At 56.5% G+C, this 22,938-nt stretch overlaps 2 protein-coding genes and 1 non-coding gene across 9 annotated transcripts; 1 reads left to right on the plus strand and 2 right to left on the minus strand.

The window, feature by feature from the left end:
- The first annotated feature begins 118 nt into the window (after window positions 1-118).
- STX10 (syntaxin 10) lies at window positions 119-13,690 on the plus strand. 7 transcript variants are annotated; one of them, XM_061421945.1, is made up of 8 exons: window positions 119-266; window positions 517-686; window positions 870-964; window positions 1,037-1,099; window positions 2,665-2,772; window positions 2,867-2,973; window positions 3,071-3,165; window positions 3,240-3,614. In XM_061421945.1, the coding sequence occupies exons 1-8, from the start codon at window positions 232-234 to the stop codon at window positions 3,314-3,316; spliced, it is 750 nt and encodes a 249-aa protein (XP_061277929.1). In that variant the 5' UTR covers window positions 119-231; the 3' UTR covers window positions 3,317-3,614. The 7 variants fall into 7 exon arrangements, 6 of the variants coding, with proteins under 6 accessions (XP_061277929.1, XP_061277927.1, XP_061277930.1 ...); XM_061421943.1 differs by lacking the exon at window positions 3,240-3,614 and adding an exon at window positions 9,188-13,690 and having other exon boundaries at window positions 128-266; XR_009737350.1 differs by lacking the exon at window positions 3,240-3,614 and adding exons at window positions 5,113-5,201; window positions 9,188-9,265 and having other exon boundaries at window positions 152-686.
- On the minus strand, window positions 4,525-4,597 carry TRNAG-UCC (transfer RNA glycine (anticodon UCC)). Its single transcript has one exon. It is a non-coding gene; the product is annotated as a tRNA-Gly (tRNA).
- NACC1 (nucleus accumbens associated 1) lies at window positions 6,017-11,646 on the minus strand. Its single transcript, XM_061421932.1, has 5 exons — window positions 10,689-11,646; window positions 10,423-10,596; window positions 9,853-9,958; window positions 9,673-9,770; window positions 6,017-8,872 (listed from the first exon to the last, which is right to left on the minus strand). Exons 1-5 carry the CDS (start codon window positions 11,644-11,646, stop codon window positions 8,610-8,612), a joined length of 1,599 nt encoding a protein of 532 aa, XP_061277916.1. The 3' UTR covers window positions 6,017-8,609.
- Window positions 13,691-22,938: the final 9,248 nt, after the last annotated feature.

Raw genomic sequence — 22,938 nt, forward strand, 5'->3', positions numbered from 1 at the left:
GCAGACAGGAAATCGTCTCTGCCCACAACCAAGATGACTGAAGAGAGAGCGGATGTCTCCGCACTTCGGGCCGAAGGCCACTCTTTCTCCCCTGGCGGCCCGGCTCTCGGTGGTGGCATGGGTCACGTGACGGGGGGCGGGGTGACGGTGCGTCCCGCACCTCTTGGAGGGAATTAGCTTCTGAGGCCGAGAAGGGAGGGGATTCGGCCTCGGGCGGGTGGGGGGCGTGATATGTCTCTCGAAGATCCATTTTTTGTAGTCCGAGGGTGAGTGACAGCGATGCGGGAGGACACGGGGTATTGTGTCCCCTTGCCAACCAGTGCCCGCGTGCCAGCCGGTGCATGTCAGGCATTCTGGGCACCGCCGTCGGGATCGCCCCGTGGCCATGTGGGAGGGGTCCGCAGGGGGATATAAGGGTCTCCTGAGCTCCCAACCTGTTTGGGGGCGTAATGGTGGGCGGAAGGACCGCCTGCTCCCCGCCCCCGCCAGCCGCGCCCGCTGTGCCCCTGCCCGCAGCGAGGTGCAGAAGGCGGTGAACACGGCCCGCGGGCTGTACCAACGGTGGTGCGAGCTCCTGCAGGAGAGCGCGGTGGTCGGACGCGAGGAGCTGGACTGGACGACCAACGAGCTGCGGAATGGCCTGCGCAGCATCGAGTGGGACCTCGAAGACCTGGAGGAAACCATTGATATCCTGGGGGGGGGGGGGGCGGGGAAAGGGGGGGTGGCATGGGAGAGTCCATTGCAGGGGCAGGGGGCGCTGAGAGCCAACATTTGGGGGAGGCTGCACACCTAAGAGGTGTTGAGGACTTTGAGGCGTAGCAGGGCGCACGTTCTGTTGGGCTCTGGCCTTGACTCGACTCGCCGCATACGCATAGTGGAAGCCAACCCCGGCAAGTTCAAGCTTCCAGCCGGAGACCTGCAGGAGAGAAAGGTGTTTGTGCAAAGGATGCGGGAATCCGTGCAGGTGAAGAGAGTTTCCGATGGGGTGAGGAAGGTTAGGGCGTCTTTCACTCTCTGATGCTGTCCTTATCTGTAGGAAATGAAGGACCATATGGTCAGCCCGGCAGCCATAGCCTTCATGGAGAGGAATAACAGGGAGGTAAGGCATTCCAACCCAGTGCCCTCACCCCCCGTGTCTCAGTGTGGTCCTCTGAGTGCACGCCTGGCCCCTCTGTGCATTCGCCTGTCTCCTGGGGACCCGTGCGTCTGTCCCTCTGCTTGGGTCCTCATCTTCATGCACAGTTGTGTCCATGCTCTCTACCTGCCTGCTCTTTCTGGATGAGCCCAACTGATTTCTCTCTGTGTGTATAATCCCTTCTACCATCTCCTGTGGGTCTATACTCTACAGGTTTTCTGTGTGTGTGGCAGCCTGTCTCCTTTTCTTGCTCTCTGTTATTGTTTCCAGGATATGTGTTTACCTTTTTTTTTTTTCTCCTTTTTTTGGGCTGTGCCCAGCAGCACATGGGATCTTAGTTTGCCCAACCAGGGGTCCAACCCTTGCGCTTGTGGCCCCTGCATTGGGAGCTTGGAGCCTTAACCACTGGACCACCAGGAAAGTCCCTGTGCTTTTTTTTTTTTTTTTTTAAATCTGTGTAGGCACTTGACCTCTCTGAACTTGGCCCCTGAGTGGATCCCTGTCGGCCTTGGGTAGATCCACTATTTCCCTTTTGTGGATGTAGTTGCCCTGTGTGTGTACCCACTCCTGCCTTTTCTGTGCATTCTCTCTGCTGCCTCTGTGTTGATGTTCATTCTTTGCATGTTGTGTAACAGCAGCCTCACTCAGTACACCTACATGGGGTCTGGAAGGGTGGGGGGCTGAAGCCTGCAGCAGCTTGGGGTCCTATGGCAGGATCCACGTGCCTTCCAGGTGTGCTGTTTTGGGGATTAATGTTCAAATCCTTTGTATTTATTTATTTGGCTGCATCAGGTCTTAGTTCCCCCACTGCATGTGGGATACTTTTTTAATTAATTAATTTTTGACTGTGCTGTGTCTTTGTCACTGCACAGGCTTTTCTCTAGTTGCAGTGACTCCTCTCTGGTTGTGATGGGCCCAGACCTTGAGGGCTTCAGTAGTTGCAACATGTGGGCTCAGTAGTCGAGGTTCAAGGGCTCTAGAGCACAGGCCCAGTAGTTGTGGCACATAGGCTTGCTTGCTCCGTGGCATGTGGGAATCTTCCCAGACCAGAGATTGAACTCATGTCTCCTGCATTGGCAGGCGGATTCTCTACCACTGAGCCATCAAGGAAGCTCTGACATGTGGGATTTTAGTTCTCCAACCAGGGATGGAACCCATGCCCCCCACATTGGAAGGCAGATTCTTAACCACTGGACCACCAGGGAAGTCCCTTAAGTTCAGATTCTTAAATACCTGTGTTTATAGGTTTATAAACATGCCAGGATTAATTTATTAAATCCTTGTTCCATCCTCAGAAAACAGGGTTTATAGCCCTCCCCATTTTACAGATGAGGAAACTGAGGCACAGGAAAGTCAAGTGGTATGGCCTTGGGGTCACCTTGCTAGTTAATAATGGCCCTGAGGACCCAGGCCATTCTACTCCTGAGACTGCCTTCCTGAGTAGGCACCATCTAGATTTGCCACAAACCTTGTCAGTCTCTGCCGGGAGTGGGTGACCCTCCTTGAGCCTGCTGTATGGGTCCCTACAGATGCTGACAGGCAAGCCGGCCATCCTGAAGTCCTCCAGTGACTTGCTGGATGCCAGTGTGGTCTCGACCACCTCTCGCTACATTGAAGAGCAGCAGGCCACACAGCAGGTGCGTGCAGGCAGCTGGCAGCCCCAGGCTGGAGGAGACTGCGGACAGCTCAGGGCTCCTTGCCAACCTCGGTTCCCACCCTTCTACCCTGCAGCTGATCCTGGACCAGCAGGATCAACAGCTGGAAATGGTGTCTGGGAGCATCTCAGTTCTGAAACACATGTCTGGCCGAGTTGGGGAGGAGCTGGACGAGCAGGGCATGTGAGACTGGGACCCCGGGGGTGGGCCAGGAGCCCATGGCCAGCTGCTCTGGTGTGCACAGAGCCTCCAGGGGCTGATGCCTTCCTGGTCTTGGCAGTATGCTGGACGCCTTTGCTCAGGAGATGGACCACACCCAGTCCCGGATGGATGGGGTCCTTAGGAAGATGGCCAAAATATCCCACATGACCAGTGGTGAGTCCCCTGGGGTGGGAGAGTGGGGAGGGGTGCTGCCTCCCCTCTGTGAACTCTGACCCTCTTGCCCCCAGACCGCCGACAGTGGTGTGCCATTGTGGTGCTGCTGGGGGTGCTTCTCCTGGTCCTCGTCCTCTTCTTCTCTCTCTGATTCCGGTCCTCCCCAGGGGGCAGCCCCTCCAGCTGCGGGGAGCTGGCAGGGCCCTGCCCCCTGGGAGGATGGGGAGGTCATGCCGGGGGAGCTGTCCCAAGGCTCTCATCTAGAGAGGACCCTCAGGGCCCCGGGCTGGAGCCCCTACCACCAGTCTGGTCTTAAGTGCACTTAGGGGGTGGTGGAGGAAGGGAACCTCAGACACACCCCTCCCCATCTCTACTCCCCAAAGCCATTGCTTTGCCCCTGTGCCTTCTACATGTGCCAACTTGGAAATAAAATCCCAGCCTTTATTATATATGTTTGTATCATACGATATGGTGATCTGAACTGGTGGCTGCCCCTGAATGGGAACTCCTGTTCTAAGACGCCTGCTTGCACACCCTGGGGCCAACTGTGCATGCGTGCCCATGTGTGTTAGGGATTTCAACGGTTGACATTCAGTGCAGAAAAGACTATTCTGGTGTATTTCTCAGATTTCTTTTATTACCATCAAAAAAATCCAACCACTGATTTTTCCTTGAGTTTTTGAACTTCAGCCTGAACACCTTTTGCTTGTTCTGTGTCGCCAGTAGGTGAATCCCTTTAGCTGGGGAGCTCAGCTATGACTTCTGAGGGGCCTCTCAGTACCACGAGGCTCTCTTGTACACCAGGTCACTTCCATCCTTTTGTGATGCAGTGTTCTAATAAGGTGTGAGCGTGTGCTCAGTCGTGTCTGTTTTCGACTCCATGGACTGTAGCCCTTCAGGCTCCTCTGTCCATGGGATTTCCCAGGCAAGAATACTGGAGTGGGTTGCATTGCCATTTCATTCTCCAGGGGATCTTCCCGACTCAGGGGTCAAACCTGTGTCTCCTGCATTGCAGGCAGATTCTTTACTGCTGAGCTACCTGGGAAGCCCGCTACAAGGGGGCGTTTGTAGATTTAAGGACTTTGTTGTAGAGCCTACCCGAGTCGGAAATGATCCCTGTAAGCTGGGTAAACTTGTAAGTGAATATTCACTTAATGTCCTGGATGTTTCCATCCTGAGCAGTATGTAATCTGACATCAGAACCACCTTGTATCTTTGACACATTGTTATGTGTTATGTGTTACAAGGCTGTCTGTCATCCCATTCAGCCCCAAAGGCTGATTTGTCAAGAACCAAATATGTACAGATTCCCTTTTTTTGGGGGGGGGGGGCTGTGCCAAGCAGCTTGCAGGATCTTAGTTCCCCGACTAGGGATCAAACCCAGGCCCCCTGCAGTGGAAGTGCAGAGTCTTAACCACTGGACCACCAGGGAAACAGGGAAGTCCCCCTCTCTTTTTTTTAATTTTTATTTTTCTTAATATATGTATTTTATTGAAGTATAGTTGACTTGTTTTTCCCTTTTTTATTGTTGTTTTTAGTGCAAAACCACTACCACTGATGTTATGGTTCAGGTTGTCTCGATCCATTCTATACTTGGTTCTCAGTCTTCCTGGGCTTAAAAGACGTGCTTCTGGGGGTCTGACACCACCTTTGCTGGGATTGCTTACATGTTCAGACAGGGCTTTCTGTTCCTTGAGGTGACTTTGGACCAGAATCACCTCAGGAATTTTGTTGGTGATGCTGTTGGCTCCCCCAAACCCTGCTTTCTGTTGGCTGAAGCGAGGCTTCAGGACTCCAGAGGGGGCTGGCCTTACTGAAACATGCCCAAGTGACCCTGTGAATTGTCACCCTCAGTGATCTTCCCTATCGAAGTCTGAGGCTCCCTCCAGTCCTCACGGGGTGGTGGGACCTGGGCTGGGAGGAGATGAAACCTGTCTACGTCCCCAGCATGGATATCTTGATTTGATGGATTCTCTTAAGATCAGTCAAGTCCTCCCTCACTGCTTGAGACATCTCTGAATCCACAGGCTCCTAAGGTATGTTTTGTCTTTTGTTTCAGTTGATAGAATTTTCTTCTGTTCATATCCTCAGGATATGAAGATTCATATCCTCTTTAAAGCCATCCTGACTTTTATATATATATTTTGCTGCACAGTGCAGCATGTGGGATCTTAGTTCCCCTTGATCAGGGATCATAGAACCTATGCCCCTCTGCACTGGGAGCAGTCTTCACTTCGGGACACCAGGCAAATCCCCCAGTGTTTCTCTGAATGCACTGGTTCAGGATGGGGTGAGGGGTGTGGATGCAGGTCAGGACTTGTGTCTGGGGCTGGGGGTGTCAAATACCATGGGAGGGCAGCAGGTGAGGGTGTCAGTAATCAATTGATGGAGCTGCTGCCCTTTCAGCTTTGGAGGGGATCCTGGGGGACCCCAGAGCAGGATTTAGGGCTTACACCTGTGAGGCAACAACCTGGGGTAACCTATTGGCTGCCTGAGTCTGAAGCTGTTTCCCCATCTAAAATGGGGTCCCCCTCAAGCTGACTGAAGAAGGAAATGGCACCCCACTCCAGTATTCCTGCCTTGTAGAGGTAGATGGCAAGCACCCATGGAAAGTGCCAATTTGTAAATGCCTTGGATGGAGGAGCCTGGAGGGTTACAGTTCATGGAGTTTCAGGGTTGGACACAACTGAGCAACTAAACTCGTGACGTTAAGGCATAATGTTTGGCATGGCCATCCTGAGGGCCCCCTACCCCCACTGCGTTTGTCAGTGTGACACCCTGGGGTATGGGGGTGTGGACGGAGGGTGGGACCCACCACCCCATGCCCCAAGTGAGCAGCTGGCAGCAGGGCTGTTACAAAGGCGTTTAGTTTATTCTCCTCATCAGTATCACTGATATTCTCACGGTTCACATTTCCCAGTGCGGCTCCTCTTCTTACAGTAGTTAATGTGCAATCTCACTTACGGGCCCGGGGGTGGGGAGGGGCTCGGCCCAGGGCGGGGAGGGCGTTGGCACTCCACGCAGACAGACTGTCCTGCGTGAAAGAGGCGAGGGTGAGTGGGCGGCCGGCAGCGGGGAGGGAGGTGGCCCCCCCAGTCTTTTTTGCGTTGGTCGGTGGTTCTCCATGTTCCTTTCTGGCTGCCCGGGCTTGGGGGTCCATGCAGCGCAGCGCAGGGCAGGGTGGGCTCGGGTGGAGGGGGCAGGGAAGGCAAGAAGGAAAAGCAGCAGGCCACCCAGGAGCAGGAAGCAGGGCGGGAGGGCGCAGGGGTGGCTCCCGGGGTAAGGCACAACCCTGTCTTTGGCTCTCCTGGTGAGGAGTTTCCTCCCCTGCACCCCTGCCCAGCCCCACTCCCCACCCCTCCCCAGACCGCCAGGGGGGCGCCTCCTGGGGTCCCTGAAACAAGAGGGCTCTGCTACCCAGCCCAGTGCTGCAGGGGCTCAAGAATAAAGGCGAGGAGGGGCTGGACAGAGGCCTGCCCAGGACAAGGGGGTGGGGAGGGAGAAGACCCCAGTCCCAGAGAGCTGGCCCCCACTAAGGCCTGGAAGGAGGGGAGCGCCTGGGGACTCCGGCTTCTTTGTGGGGTCTGGCTGGAGCCCCAGCCCACCTCTCGGCCTTGGTCGGCCCGGCAGCTTGCCAAGTGACCAGGATATTGTGCTTTGGGATCTATGCTGGGGTGGGTGCTGAGACCAGGATTGGGGTGGGGGGGGCAGGATAGATGTGACTAAGGTGCTTGTGCTTTAGTTGGGGTGTTGACTCCCCCTACACACTTGAGCCAGCTGAGGCCAAGAAAGCAGAGTCCCAGGACCCCAGCTGGACTGATCCCCCCACCCCTGCAACAAGCAGATGTCAGGAAGGACCCCCCCACCCCGGCCCCACAGGCTGGTGGGGGCTCCTGGGGTTGGGGGGGCAGGCCTCCAAGTCGGGTTTCAAGGGTCCAGTGGCCCACCGCCTCCTGTAGTCCCCTTGCCTTTGGGGAGAGGCTGCTGGGAGCAATGGGCGAGTCAGACTGGGGAGAAGACAGAGGCATGAGAACAAGGGCTAGAGACAAAAATGTGAAACTGCAAAGAAATGACACCCAGTGGGTGTGTGTATGGGGGAAGGGGAGTAGAGTTAAAAAAAAAAAAAGAACCCTCTGAGTTTACATGTAGAACTCAAAAACCTGGGACACCCTTGCAATGGAGCCCCATGGGGGAGGCATTGAGGGGTGAGTGGGAGCTGGCCGGACCCAAGGAACCCAGGCAGAGTGGGGCTTGGGGGGGGCCCCACCTTGGAAACGCGCACCCACACTCCACACACATGCGCAGCACATTCAGCCTGCCCCCTGGCCCCCACCCCGTCCTGCCTTCCACAGCTCCACAGCTCCGGGGACCAAAGGGGACATCAGACCCAGTCCCATTGGTTTGAAAAATAAAAGGAATCTTATACTTCAGTATTTCATTAGCTAAAAAAATGTTTTAAAAAGTATGTACAGGGGGTGGGGGCTGGGAGCCCTGCCGTGGGGGCGGGGTAGGGGTGAGGAAGGGAGGGAAAGGCAGCAGCCCCCTCCCCCTAGCGGGCTCCCCTGGGTTCCACCCCTGGTCCTACTGCCTCTTATGTCTTCATTTGTTTAAGAGCAAAACTTCTACACACGCACGCGCGCACACACACACATGCACACCCACACGCTTCTGCACGCCCCAGAAACCTCTCCTCCTGTCCTCAGAGACCCACGGTCTGCCCCCAAAGGCCCCCCTCACTCAGGACCTGCCCCTCTCAGGCCCCAGGGGACTGGTGATGGCAAGAGAGGCTGAGCACAGGGAGGGGAAGAGAAGGGCGCTGGGCCTGCCACCGCCCACCACCTTGGGTCGGTCAGTTTCTCTGAGCCTCAGTTTCCTCAGCTGTAAAATGGGCAGTCCTCATGGCCTCGCCTACCCCAGCCCCCAGGTGCAGGGACAGACGAGGGAAACAGGAAGGCGCTTTTGGAAACGTGGAAGCACTGGGAGGTGGTGGTGGGAGGGGTCCTGAGAACCCGGGGGCCCCTGCAAGTCCCGAGGGGCTGCAGTGGGGGGGCGGAGCCTGAGGAATGCTCCCGCTTGGTGGCCCAGGGCGTGGGAAGGGGGTCTTCCCAAGCTCCCCCAGGCTGGCCCCTCCCTGTGCCTGGCCTGGTGAGTGGGGAGAGAGTCACTAGGGGTTAGGAGACGGGGAGCAAGAGCCCCCCGACTGTGCATGAGTGTGTGCTAGAGAAGGCCACGCAGACCTCGCACCACCTGCCATCCTCTCCCAGCCCGGATCCCTGATCGGCTTGGGGTCAGGGGATGGGACAGGGGAGGCAGAGGAGCCGGGAGCATGCAGCACCCCCCGCGGGTCCTGGGGAGGGACAGACAGTAGTAGCTCGTGACCAAGATGGCGGGTGGGTGTGACAGGAGGGGGAGTGTGACGGCCCCGCGGGAGGGTCTGGTGGGGGTTACTGGAGGGCCTCCTCGGCCGAGGGGCCGGCCTCGCCATCGTGGCTGGCCGTCTCGAAGCCGTGCTCCACACCCATCATGTCCGGCTCTATCTTGCCCGTGTAGCTGATGAAGGTGGTGTAGGCGTCGCCCTCGGCCATGAGCGGCTTGACCTTGGGGATCCAGCTCTTGCGCACAACGCGGCGGGCGTTGGTGCACATGTCGGCCGCAATGGCGTTCATCTCGCTCTCCTTGAAGTTGGGGGCGAAGTTCTGGCAGTAGTCTGCAGGTGGAATGAGCCACCCTGGGTAAGCTCCCCTCCCAACAGGCCCTCAGCTGCCGCGGAGCTGGCATCCTCCCCACCTCAGGGCACCTCTGCCCACCCCTCAGAGCTGAGGGGACTGAGGCCTTGCAGATGGTTGCTGCTGTTGTTTAGCTGCTCAGTCGTGTCTGACTCTTTGTGACGCCACGGACTGTAGCCCACCAGGCTCCTCTGTCCCTGGGATTCTCCAGGCAAGAATACTGGAGTGGGTTGCCATTTCCTTCTCTAAGGGCTCTGCCCAACCCAGGGATTGAACCTGCGTTTCCTGCTTGCCAGGCAGATTCTTGACCACTGAGCCACTTGGGGAGCCCGAGACCTTGCAGACAGCATGCTACACTACATCAGTGAGTGGCCCAGGCTGGACCCAGCTGGGCCATGTGTGTGGGCTATGTGGAGCTGATGCGGGACACCTGGGTGCTCTTGAAAACTAGGCGTCATTTGCCAGAATTTAGAAACCGGGATTTCCACTAGACTTCCCTCTTGACAACTGGCTGAGGCCTGCGGGGAGATCTATCACTCCACGACCAGCCTACGTTGGAGACCCTCTCCTGTCGGCTCTGTGGCTTTCCTTCAGTGTCCTCCCCATCAAGAAATCTCTAACCAATCACAGCCCTCTTCCCAAGAAGCCTAGACTGAACTTCAGAATCCTTCTTAACATCAAAGCCTACCTACTGATCCATCAGGGCCAACACCAGAGAAAAGGACCCCCTGCCCGCCTGTCCTGGGCCCCCAACCCTGACTCCAGAATGGCAGGCACTCACACTTGACGGCGTGGAGTACGCGACTGTCCAGCGGTTTGCGGCTGGGGTTGTTACTGGAAGAGCGGATGCCGGTGCCACAGCTGTTGGCCAGCGTGTTCCTGGTGAGGGCACAGGGGAGGGGAGTCAGGCCCCCGCTGGTGGTGAGCCCTCCAACCCTGGGGGCTCTGGTGGGGGCCTCACCGGTCAAAGAAGGAGGCCAGGAGGCGCCGCAGCAGGACCTTGTGCCGGGTGCCCGCGCTGACGTGGCAGTTCATGAGCTGCGCCCTCGTGATGTACACGTTGGTGCCTGGAGGGGAAGGGGGGGCGAGAGGATAGCCAGGGCCCAAACTGCCACATTCCCTACTCGTCCAGGGCCGACCAAGACCCCCCTTGATAACTCAACCCAGAGCTGCCTTCTCGACACTCAGGAAAGGAGAGAGACTGTGGCACCACCATCCACGGGGCACCCAGGTGCCCACCCAGCCACCAGTGTCAGAGAAGAACAGGCAGAGAGCATGGAACCCTGGCACCTTGAGTCCTGGGGCCAAATTCTTAACCGCTGTGTTGGTCAACCCTGGAACCACCCCCACGAAACCAATGATCTATGCCAATGTGGCTGAAAATGCCAGCCAATGCTTATACCCACCTCTGGGGTGGAAACCTACAGGCCAGCCTTTGATTTGTATCATTATGAAGGGGCATCAGGGGCCCCAGGACCCAACCCAAATGAGGGGGCAGGGGGAGCTCAGGGAGGAGGTAAGGCCAGCCCACCTGTCACCAGCTCCAGCTTCTCTGAGGGGTCACCCTCGTCGTAGAGCTTGGGGTGGCAGCGGTTGCCAATCTGGTTGATGAGCTCGGCGGGGAGAGATGCGAGGTCCTGCCGCACTCGGATGCGATTCCGAGACTCGGGGGCCACCTGCTCAGGGAGGGCCTCCACCTTCTCAGCTGTGCGGGGGGGAGAGAGGTGTGCTGGGGTCGGGGGTGGAAGTGGTGGGGAGGGCAGTGGGGCCAGGCTGGGGGCTGCGGGGGCACCTCACCAGTCTGGCCGACGTTCATCATGCTGTACATGGTGTACATGTTGCAGATCTGCCGGTACTGCTCGTCCGTGCCCTCCTCGCCCGCGTCCTCCTCCTCGTCCTCCTCGTTGTGGTAGGAGCCGGGGCTGTCGCTGGTGTAGGCGCTTGAGGTGCCGGGGCTGGTCCGCTCTGATGTGCTGGGCCCACTCACCACACCGCCTGCTGCTGCCGCCGCCGCCGCCACACCCCCAGTCGGCGGACCGGCCCCCGCCCCCGCCGCCACCCCGGTGGGCTGTGCCGCCGCCACCACGGGGGCCTGCTGGGCCGGCCGGTTGACAGCCAGGTCTGGCGTGGAGAACTTGGCCATTTTGCGGCTGCCGTTGCTCCCGCCGCTGCCCCCAGCCTCCTTCTGGCCGCTGTCCCACAGCCGCTTGGCCACGGGCGTGCACTGCACAGAGTCCGACTCCTGCTGCTCCGTCTTGACGCGCGACACCAGGGGCAGCGGAGTGCCACAGGCCGGCCAGCTTGACGTCTGCGCCACGGGGCTCTGGGGCTCGGACGAGGGGGCTTCCTCAGAGTGCAGGCCCTGGGAGTCGCAGCTGGGGGAGCTCACCTTGAGGAAGAATTCGGTCCCCTTCTCCATGATCTCCTGGATCTGCAGAAAGCCGGCCGTGTACATGAGCAGGAACTGGTCACCCATGTTCATGCTCAGGCGGCCCGTGTAGCAGAAGCTGAGGATCTGCTGGAAGGACTGGGGCTGCACGGCTGCCGGCAGCTCCACCACGGCGCTCCGGCTGCTGTTGAACAGGTCCCGGAAGTAGGAGCTGCTGGCGGCCAGCACGGCCCTGTGGGCCTTGAAGGCGTGGCCCTTGACCACTACCGAGACGTCACAGTACAGGCCCTGCAGCCGCTGCTCGTTGAGGCACTCCAGGATGCTGTTGCCAAAGTTCGGGATCTCCATCTGCAGGGTCTGGGCCATGGCGGCAGCAGCTGCGTGGGCGACAGGGAGAGATGGGGGGCGGGGTCAGGTGGTCGACCCAGCCCGATGCCGGGATACAGGCAGGAGTGTGGACAGCAGCCACGTGGTGGAATCTGCCAGGACTGTAAGAATCACAGGGGCCGCCCACTCCTGTCCCAGCATGGCCTGGCCTTTGTGACAGGCTGTCCAGTCAGCTAAGTTGGGGTGGCCCATGCTGGGCTTCTTTCTGCACAAAGAAGGGCAGGGACTCCCTGGGTGGTCCAGTGGCTAGGACTCCATATTCCCAATGCAGGGGACCCAGTTTCGACCCCCTAGTCAGGGAACTAGATCCGACATGCCACAACTAAGAGTCCCCATACCTCAACTAAAGATCCTGCATGCTACTACAATAAAAATTATTAATAATAAAGATTCTGCATGCCCCAACTAAGACCTGGTGCAGGCAAATAAGTGTTAAAAAACAAACAAAGGAGGGCAAAGGCATTCTTAGGCATCTGTGCTTGAGCATTAAATGAGATAACACGGCGAGCACCCCATGAGCACTAACCAGCACTAGGACTACACACACAGGTAACTGGCATACAAACACCAAGAAGGCAGAGTCATCTGATTTTTCACACTGCCTTTGCAGGGTTGAGCACGTGACCCAGAACCACCATTTGTTGAATGACTGAATGACCACTCAAGAAACCCTGAAACTGGACGAGAACATTAACAGTCACCAGGGCAATGCAAATCCAAACCACCGTGAGACACCATTTCACACCCACCAGGCTGGCTAGAGAATCCAAGGACAGAGGAGCCTGGTGGGCTACAGTCCATGGGGTTGCAAAGACTCAGTCACAACTGAGCAAATAACACACAGGCTGGCTAGCATAAAAAAGATAAATACTCTCAGGGAAGATGAGAAATGACTCGGGACCCTCCTATATTGCTGCTGGGAATGTGAAGTCATGCAGTTGCTGTAGAAAACCGCTCTTCAAATGGTTAAAGCTGAAGTTACCAGATGACACAGCAATCCCACCTCTGGGAAGTGTACTTGAGAAGTGAAAACATAACATCCACCAGCAGTTAAGGCAGAGAATGTTTGTTGTTGTTTAGTCACTCAGTCACTTCTGACTCTTTTGCTTCCCCATGGACTGCAGCCCGCCAGGCTCCTTTATCCAGGGGGTTTCCCAGGCAAGAACACTGGAGTGGGTTGCCATTTCCTTCTCCAGGGGATCTTCCTGATCCAGGGATCAAACCCATGTCTCCTGCATTGGCAGGTGGGTTCTTCACTGCTAAGTAAAGAGCCTGGGAAGTCCCATGTGAATGTTTAGAGCAGCACTGTTCACAACAGGCAAAAGGTGGAGCCAATAACCTCAAAGGCAAATAGATAAACAAAATGTGATCCACCCACAGTGGAACACTGCTCAGTCATAAAAAGGAGCAAACAACTGATACACGCTACAACTAGGATACCCCAAAATATGCTAAATGCAGGAAGCCAGACAAGAAGACCACGCGTTATACGTATTTCATACACCACAAATACGAAATGTCCAGAATGGGCAAATCCATAGGGACAGAAAGCAGAGTTGTGGTTGCCTGGGGCTGGGCAGTGGGTGAGGGTAGGGGCTGAGGACTGGGGAAGCGTAAGCAAACAGGAACGGGGTTTCTTGTTGTCCTCGCAAGAAACGTCCAGTGATTGTGGTGACATATGCACAACTATGAAGGTACCGAAAAGCTCTGAACCAGCACACTTTAAAAACGGGTCAACTGCTTGGTATGTGCATCTGACGCTGTTTAATGAACAAAGAAATTTTAAGACTAATGTCCCCTGTGCAGAACTGAGGATGAGACTTGCCACGTACAGTCTCTATTTTGTTGTTTAGTCGCTAAGTCGTGTCCAGCTCTATGTGACTGTAGCCCGCCAGACTCCTCTGTCCATGGGAATTCTCCAGGCAAGAATACTGGAGTGGGCACAGTCCTTTCTAAATTTTGAACCTGGTGTATGTACTACTTACCAAAGTGAATATTTAAAAATAAAGTGTATGAAATCACACTGCAAACATCTAAAGGGCTTTAGGGGGTGGGTGGAGAAAGAAATGTGAATTTAAGGAACTGCCTAATAAGACCCTGCTCGAGGAGCCCACCCCAATCCTGACCCAGAAGGTACCACCGGGGGGGGGGCGGGGGGCTCTGGCACCTCTCAAATGTATAAACTTCTGCATCACAGTCTATTCCATCAGTGCATGTTCCAATCCAGGAGGAAAAACTGATCAGGCGAGGACGGCACAGCTGATACTCTGGGGGCAATCATGACCCCCTCCCACCCCACTGGTAACGGTGAATCCCCTGCCATTCTATTGGTGTGGAGGGCGGTGGTCCTGAAAGGGCAAGTAGGGGAGAGAAGAGAGGCCTGAGCAGAGTCAGGCTGGTGAGAAGCAACAGTACAAAAGTGTGCAAAGGCCCTGGGGAAGGAACGGTCTTAAGCTTCCCCAGCCAAGAGCTAGGGGTGTGAAATCAGCCCCATAGGCTGCTAAGAGGATTCAGGGCGCTCATGCAGTCACATGTCGACTGCTCTGGTAGCCTGGGTGCTGGGAGGGCAGGGCCAGTGTCACCCTCAGGGTCTCCCAAATGGAGCAGCTCAGTGTGTACAGGTTTGAGTGTGCAGAATCAGGTTCACCTTATCAGGGTTCATTTCCAACTGAAGAAGCACAGATACGGAGTTCCTGGTCCCAGAAGCAAGTCAGTTCTGGAGCCAGGACTCACGCTGGCCCCAAAGTACAGCCCTGAGCCTATGGGCACATGGCTCCTTCTCTTCCTCCACGGAGCCCTTTCTCAATGAATCCGGAGAGGGCCCAAGTCTGCACTGCATCCCCAGTGCTCAACCCAGAGGCAGCTTAAGACAGACTTAACGAACAAAACCCTGAAAGGTGCATGAGCTAAGGTGGGAGTGAGAGACGAACAGCTGATGGGACGCTGGCTAGTTGCTGCCCCAGGGCCCTTGCACATACTCTTTTCACCTTTCCTCATCAAAATCAATGTCACTATCACGAAAAACAAAAAGGCCATCAGGGGACTTCCCTGGTGGTCCAACGGTTAAGAATCTGTCTTGCAATGCAGGAGACATGGGTTTGATCCCTGGTCTGGGAAGATCCCACATGCCAAGGAGCAACTAAGCCCGTGCATCACAACTACTGAAGTCTGTGTGCCCTAGAGCCTGTGCTCTGCAACGAGAAGCCATCGCAATGAGCAGCCTGTGCACAGTAGAGAGTAGCCCCACCTGGTGCAACTAGAGAAAAACACTCATGCAGCAATGAAGACCCAGCACAGCCACATCATTAGTAAGTAAATAAATTTTAAAAACACTGCAGAGAGAGCACCAAGGGAATAGGTGACTGACTCCTGGCATCGGGAGAAAGGGGGGAGCTTGGGTGAGGAGGGTAGAGGGCTGAGGCTGTAGACATATGGATGTGGATGCTTTTGGGGCTACGAAGGGCATTCCACTCCTAACTGCACTCGGTGTGCTGGACAAGGCTGCACGCATGTCCCAATGTGCTCAGAGCACCCCGCAGTGAAGGTGAGCGGTGCCCCACTTCATGGGTCTGCATGGGTCCCAAGGTGCTGGACTTCAGGGCCTGTCCCCGCAGTGAGAACTGGTGCAGGTGGCTTTGTGGGGAGCACTTAGCTTGGGAGTGCGAATATCCTCAAGATAACGGGCGGGAACAGACACACAAGGAGGGGGCTCCTGAGGGCAAAAGCCAACCTGATATTCAGGCTGGCATCTCCAGGCCTCATGAACCCCATGCAGCCCCAGAGCCAAGCACCAGGGGGTAGACGTGGGATGATCTAACGGGGCAGTGGCAGGCTGGGAGGGTGGCCCTCAAGGCACAAGGAAGGCATGCAGAGCCTTGAGGAAGAGGCAGGCACGATCCTTCCAGAAAGTGGACTCTGGGCTCTGCTGTGAACTAAGTTGTGTGTGCATGCATGCTAAGCTGTTTCAGTCGTGTCCGCCTCTTTGCGACCCCATGGACTGTAGCCCGCCAGGCTCCTCCATCTATGGGATTCTCCAGGCAAGAACACTGGCATGGGTTGCTGTGCCCTCCTCCAGGGGATCTTCCCGACCCAGGGATCGAACCGATGTCCCCCACCCCAATTCATAAGCTGAAGTCCTAATCTCCAGTGTGGCTGTATTTGGAGACAGGGTCCTATTTGAAGGTCATTAAGATTAAATGAGGTCAAAAAAATTGGGGCCCTCATCCAACAGAACTCTGTTCTTAGAAGAAGAGGTCGAGAGATTTCTCTGTCTCCAAGCACACACTGAGGAAGGGCCATGTGAACACACTAGATAGATCCCAACCAGAACCTGACTGCGCTGGCCTCTTAAGACTTCCAGCCTCCATAACTATGAGAAAATAAATGGCTGTCAAGTCAGCCAGTCTATATGGTATCTTGTCATGGCATCCAAGCAGACCAGCATCTATTCACCCCAGAGCTCCCTCATGGGGCCACTCGCCTGGACCTCCCGCCATGGACAGGAGACTGACATGTACCCCAGATGCCAACACAATGTGTCCTCGGTAGAGCTCTCGCCGCCTCAAGCCTGCTTGGGTCACAGTGTACGTGGGCTCCAGCCCTCCTTGCTTGGGTCAAGACTCCCAGATCGGACTTCCCTAGGGGTCCAGTGGTTAAGAACCCACCTACTCCAAGAAGGAAATGGCAACCCACTCCAGTATTCTTGCCTGGAGAATCCCATGGACAGAGGAGCCTGGTGGGCTACAGTCCATGGGGTCGTAAGAGACTTAGTGTTTAAAAAAAAAAAGAATCCACCTACTAGTGCAGGGAACACGGGTTTGATCCCCGGTCTGGGAAGATTCCACACGCCCCAGGGCTACTAAGCTCGAGCGCACTAGAGCCTGTGCTCCATAACAAGGGAAGACATCACGATGAGCAGCCCTCACACAGCAACTAGAGAAAGCCCTTGTGCAACCACAAAGACCCAGCACAGCCAAAAAAAAAACAAACCCCAGATTCACACCCCTGACTCCTTCAAAAGCAGTCTCACCACCTGGGCCCCTGTGATGTGTACGGGGCCCCTGCATGGTAAGGTTCACCCACTCTGACCTAAAACACAGGACCCAAGATGGTCACGGCCCTTCAAACTCTCCTGATCACCTGTGTCAAATTTCGGAAGTCAGAGCCTTTCCCAACCCCGGATTCCTCCGGCCGCTTCTCCTGCTTGAGTTTTCCTTCTTGGCGCTTCTCACCATCTCTGACAAGTTCCTGTCTCTGTGTCAGTTCCACCAGGGCAGGGCATCTGCCCACCTACCCCAATAACCAGGCAAGCACACAGCGGGGGCACGATCGTTGCTCATAGAATGAATGAAGAATTACTTCTGTTACTTCCAACTGGCACGTGTGCTAAGTCACTTCGGTTGTGTCTGACTCTTTTCGACCTCATTGAACTGTAGGCTCTGTCCATGGGATTCTCCAGGACAAGAGATACAGGCAAGAATACTGGAGTGGGTTGCCATGCCCTCCTCCAGGGGATCTTCCTGACCCAGGGATCTAACCGATGTCTGTCTCCTGCCTTGGCAGAAAGATTCTTTACCACCAGTGCCACCTAGGAAGCCCTGCTTTCAACCAGACTCCTCTTTTAGTTGCGTTATGACTAAAAGAGAGCAGGACTAGAAAAGGTCTCTGAGGCCGGGCAGGGGTGCCACCCACACTGCGGTGGAGGCCGCTGGGGCCGACGGGGGTGGGTGGGGGTGGTGATGTCTTCTGGCAGCCCCGCCAGGTAGCTGACCTGCAGCCAGAGTCCCACCCAGGGCTCAGCAAACTTGGGATTCCCACTGATGGCTCCAGCTGCCCCACCACCAGATCCCGCTGGGGTGCTGCAGGCTTGAAATGGAAGTGCTTGTGTGGCAGTGCAATTCCTGGGGGTGGAAAGTGCCAGCTTTTTGAGGAGGGCGCTCTGAAGTCCCCAGAGGCTGGGACTGTTTCACCAGGCACTGTCTCTTTCAGCTGACCTTCCAGGGAAGCGGTGAGCTGCCCGTGGACATGGAAGCCCATTAAGGGAAACTGCCAAGCCCAAGTGTAAGGACTGACGATCCCTTGGAAACCTCCAGAATCCTTCACTCAGCTCAGCATGAAGTCAGAGTGACGGCTGGCGGGTGGGGCGCAGGAAAGCCACACAGCCCCGGGCTGCTTGGGGGTGCATTCTTGGCCCAAAGCCAGGGGACCCTCTGAGAGGCAGCTTAGGCAAACACCACCTAGTCAAGAACCAGGCAGTCAACCACACAGGCCTTTTTCATGGACATGCACATTTAATTCCTATTCTTTTCCCCTGAAAAGCTCCCATTAACTCCACAGCAGGGAACAGGATGAGCAACCCTAGGTGGCCTGGACATTGCCCCTACTGTGCACCAGCACCTGGTGAGGCTGTTACTCCTCTCGCCAGTTTCTGAGGAAGAAACGAGTCCTCTTGCCATTTAGAGGAAGAGGGAGGCCCAGGATGGCACCCAGGACCCGCGGCTCCAGTTCAAGGCTGGCCTGGGCTTCACTGTCCTCCACCTGATGCTGCCGCTCCCTGGGGGCAGGTGGCCACCACAGCTAGACCCATTTCTTGACTGGGCAGACTGAGAAGCTGGAGCCAAGATGACAAGCCCAGTGGGGAGCTCCAGAGCTGGGGTCTGTGGCCCACGTGGAGCCCCCACCCAAGGGTTCCGGGTGCCGCTTCCCGCTCGCCCTCAGGAGGCTTCTTCCTCCGCCCTGCCTCCCCCAGCTATTCTCTGTGCTTCCTCCTCTCACTGCCACCTCCGGGAATGAGCAGTCTAGCCTGCTGCCTCTCCTGCCTCCCTCCTCCGCTCTCCTCTTGCAGGACTCGGCAATCTGGCCTCCCCGTGCCTGCAGCAGCTCCTAGGAGAACCCAGCCAGGCCCCACCCGCCTCCCACCAGGGCCACAAGCCCACCTTTCCGAGTTACCTCACGCCCCCAGCGTGCCTTCAGACCCGGAGGGCAGCGGGCGGGGCAGCAGCTGCAAAGGTCCTGAGGTCACATTGGGCGGCTAGCACAATGGATTCGGGTGGTTACTGGGGTGGGGCTGCTGAGAGGTGCTTGGAGACCCTGCAGGGCCTTGGCAGGGTAGAAGAATTAGAATCTTGTTTTTCTAGGATCAAATATCCCTTACAAAGTTTCCAGTTTAGAATTATGTTTCCCTTCCTCTTAACGCCTAGAAAACATTATCCCTCCCTCTAGCCCCATGTCAGTCTTTCCCAACTATAAAAGGAGCAGCCACCTCATAAGGTTGTTTTAAGGCTTAAACCACCTTAGAGTAATGCAGGGAGATTTGCAGCCGGTGTCCAGCTGCTGTTATTAGTGATGTCCCCTTCTGTCCCCGTGACCCCTCACAGGACTGCAAACTCCCTGACAGCAGAGGAGGCATCTTCTACTGCTCACCAGCCCCCAGAACCTTAGGCCATTTCATCAGTCACGGGTATTTGCTGAGGGCTCCCCCACTGCCTTCCCAGCATCATCAGATCGCATCCCAGACAGTAGCCTCTCATGTAACTCTCATGATAACCAGGCAGCAAGGAGACCACCCCCAGCCCTGCTGCCGTGGGGCCCAGATCAGTCTGTGGTGGTGGCTGCCCTGTACATTCTATGAGGAGCACTGCCAGTCTCTACTCCCCAGCCTCAGCTGTGACAACCAAAAATGTCATGAGACGATCTTCTAAGTGTCCCCTGGGCAGGGCAGAATCACCTCTGATTAAGAACCCCTGCAGTGCGGGAATGCCTGCTTGTTCCCACTTATCAGATGCAGAAACTGAGATGGCAGGCGAGGTCACGACCTTTGCTCAGGCTCTCCGGGCTAAGCAAGGTGGTGCTAATGGTCGAATCTGACTCTCCACTACAGCATGTATGCCCACCTTTACCCACCTTCTGCTTAATTCAGTCACAGTCCTCACAGGTGGTGCAGTGGTAAAGAAATCTGCTGCCTGCCAATGCAGGAGACACAGGTTCAACCCCTGGGTTGGGAAGATCCCCTGGAGGAGGAAATGGCAACCCACTCCAGTATTCTTGCCTGAGAAATCCCAGGCAAGAGGGATGGCGGGCTACAGTCCATGGGGTCGCAAAGTCAGACACGAATGAGCACACACACCCCGCTCAGGGTCTCTAAGGATGCTGAGACCTTTGCACCCTGTCTGTCCAGAGGAGACAGGGGCAATGACCACCACCAGACATTGCACACAAAGTGACAGCCACCCAGTCAGTCCCACCTCACGGCTTCTGTGGCTGAGAGCTCTCCTGGGGAGACAGACGGATGACACTCTTGGCCAAGGGGACCCAGGAGCAGAGGCAGGGAGGCGGGCCCACATGCTCATGCTAGGCAAAGGCCAAAGTGAGTTAAAAGTGGGTAAAAGTGCTCAGAGCAGCTTGGCACCCAGGAAAGGGATGGGAGTGATGAGAGGCGGGGAGGACCTAAGAGAAGGAGCTGAGGCCGGTACAAACACCACCTCTGTCTTCGAGGCCAGCTCACTGTCGCCTCAAATGTTGCAAGCCCCACCAGAACCTGGCAGGCCGTCCTCCAACAAAGGCTCTGGCGGTGACATTGAGGAGCCAGGTCAGACCTTGCTAGACCAACCTGAAAGCCTCTCCAAACCCCGTGCCTTCAGGCTGACCTCCACGACAGGGCCTGCCAGACTGACCAAAACTCATCTCACAGCCCGGCTCAAGAATCCACTGGGGCACATTTTAAAAGGCTTTGGATGCAGGCCAAGGGGTCTGGACTTTGCCTCTGGGGGTGAGGCGGGGATCCAGGAGACCCCAAGATCAGGTGCTTCTTTTCTGGGAATGGCACTAAGGGTCTCCACCTCCACACCAGGGTTGCTCTCCCTTCACTTCTTTTCCTCATGAAGATAAGATGTTTAGGGCTCTGAGCCGGAGCCTGGCACATGCTTTATGAAGGCTTTCAATGTGCTGTCCTGTCTGCCTAGAACATCCACCCCTCCCTGCCCCAGCTCCCCACAACCCCCACCCACCCTGCCCCCAGCAGGCTGACTTATTATTCAGAGCTCAGCTCACCTGAAAGCCTTCACTGACCCCCTGAATCTAATGCTTTGCCTCCCACCCCAACACCATCACTTCACTCCATTTTACTATATTCCTGAACATAGGGCTATCAGAAACACTCTTGATCATTTGTCTGGGGTCGATCACCTTCACTAGAAGTTGCCGAGAGCCATTCCCTGGGCCCCAGCAGGGAGTTGGCACCCATGCGACATCAAACTGTCCCCAGGGTCCCTTTACTTTGTGGCTCTCACCCGCCAGGCTATTGTGGCTCTCCTCTGGCGAAGTAATTATGAAGAGTGCTTTCTCCAGCTCTAGGCACACGGACTCACTGCTCCCTTCTTGGCCATCCACGCGCCGTGGCCTGCTCCTTCCAGTCTCTGCCCCGCTTCCAGCTAGCTCTGTGACTGGGGGCAGCCCCCCCCCCCAACCCTTCAGTACCCAGCCTAGAGCCCTGCTGAGGCCCCAGTCTGCAGCCAGCCTCAGCCCAACCAGGCAGGGAGAAGGCTTCATTACGTGGGGCTGCTGGCCCAGTTTCTACCCCTCCCAGAACCAGGAGGCCAGCCAAAGCGGGGAGGAGGGCCCAGCCCAGGTGGGGGCAGTTCTAGGAACTCTGGGGAGATCGGGGGAAGGGAGGTGATCATTAAACCTAGATCTGCCTGATACCACTCAACCCAGCCGTTTGTGGTTCCTGCCTCACGTGCTGAGGATCTCAAGTCAGCGTTCCCAGGACCCATCGGTAATAGCCTTGCAGTTAGACTCCCTGAGAGAAGGAACAAAAAGTAGGGGTGGTCTGACTGGGGACCAAAGTGAGGAAAAGACAATCCAGCCAGGCTCCATCCTTATAACCATCTCCTTCTGCCAGCCCACAGCTCTGTGATCCCTGACCTCCGGCTCCCATTAGGAGAACGGGGGTAGGGGATGACCTAGCCTCTGGGAGAGAAGCTTCCACTGATCTGGTTCCCTGGGACACCAGGAAAACTCGGTCCAGTAAGAGAAAAGTCCTGGACAGGGAAATACCACCAGGGAATCCAAAATAGTGTGACCTCGTCCCGTCACACCCCTCAAAGGCCAGCTCCAGGGGACCGAGGGTTGGGGCTGAGGGTCAATCAATCCGAGCCCATTGATGTCTAGCTGGGCTCCATGTGGAGCCTCAGTTTCCCACCCTGTACCACGGAGAAGATCTAAGCCGATTTGGTGGTGATGGTGAGCCATCAATGAGCTCATCTAACCAGCAAGCTCAGCACAGGGCTTGGCCCAGGAGATGCACCCTAGAGGCCAAGCGCTGGGACGGGTAGCACCAAAGGTCTGGGTACCTGATTTGAGCCCCTTCTTGGTGACCCGCATTCACCTCACCAGAGCCTCCAAGACACAATGAACAGAACTTTATAAGCTCACCCCCCAGTAACTCACCTGCAGAGAGCTGGTGCCTGAAATGCTGGGAGGTCCCAACCTCTAGGCTTGGGCCTCAAAGGTCTGGTCACAAAAAGTGCACATAGAATCTCAGGACCCTAAACTACTCAGGTAACAGGGTGTGTGTGTGTGTGTGTGTGTGTGTGTCTACCTCCCTGCATATATCTGGGGTGGGGGTGGGCCAGAGGGTGGTAGACAAGATGCGGGAGCTAGGTGTTCCAAACTATTTCCCAAACTGTCCACACAAACACCCACCTGGCCACCAAGCCTCTTGGAGCAGCCCACAGAGGCTTGCCCAAAGGGTAGGTAGGGGCCCAGAACCTGGCAGGGATGAGGTGTGAGGAAGAAGAAACCCCTCAGGTTTGGCCCCAAGCTAACACCTGGCCAAGAAAAGAGGGGGGCGCACCTTGGCACGTGTCTTTTGATCATACAAGTTTCTCCGGACCTGCTCCCACACCCCCTCCAGCCTACTTAGTCCAAAAGCTTGCCTCCCCCTCCCACTCGCAAAGCTCCTACCGAAGTTCCTCAACCTACCTGATCGCCCCTGTATCTGGCTCTCGCCACCTGCAACCCCTCTCTTCGAATCCTAACCCCAAGTGACCCCCGCAAACGTCCCAGGGATCTCCTAACCGCCCCCACTCGAACTAACTCCGCCCACACCCACCCTGCCCCACTTCCTGGGCTTCTCCTCAGCCGCCCCCAAGCTTGTAACCTGACCCACCTCCTCCAGCGCCCCGACGGTACCTGCAAGCCCGGGCCCCTCCCCGCCCCCCTCCCCCGCCTCAGGGCCGTTTCCCTCCGGCCACGCCGCTCTCTCCTCCTCCC

The sequence above is a fragment of the Bos javanicus genome, chromosome 7 (genome assembly GCF_032452875.1).
Source record: "Bos javanicus breed banteng chromosome 7, ARS-OSU_banteng_1.0, whole genome shotgun sequence".
NCBI classification, from domain to species: Eukaryota; Metazoa; Chordata; class Mammalia; order Artiodactyla; family Bovidae; genus Bos; species Bos javanicus.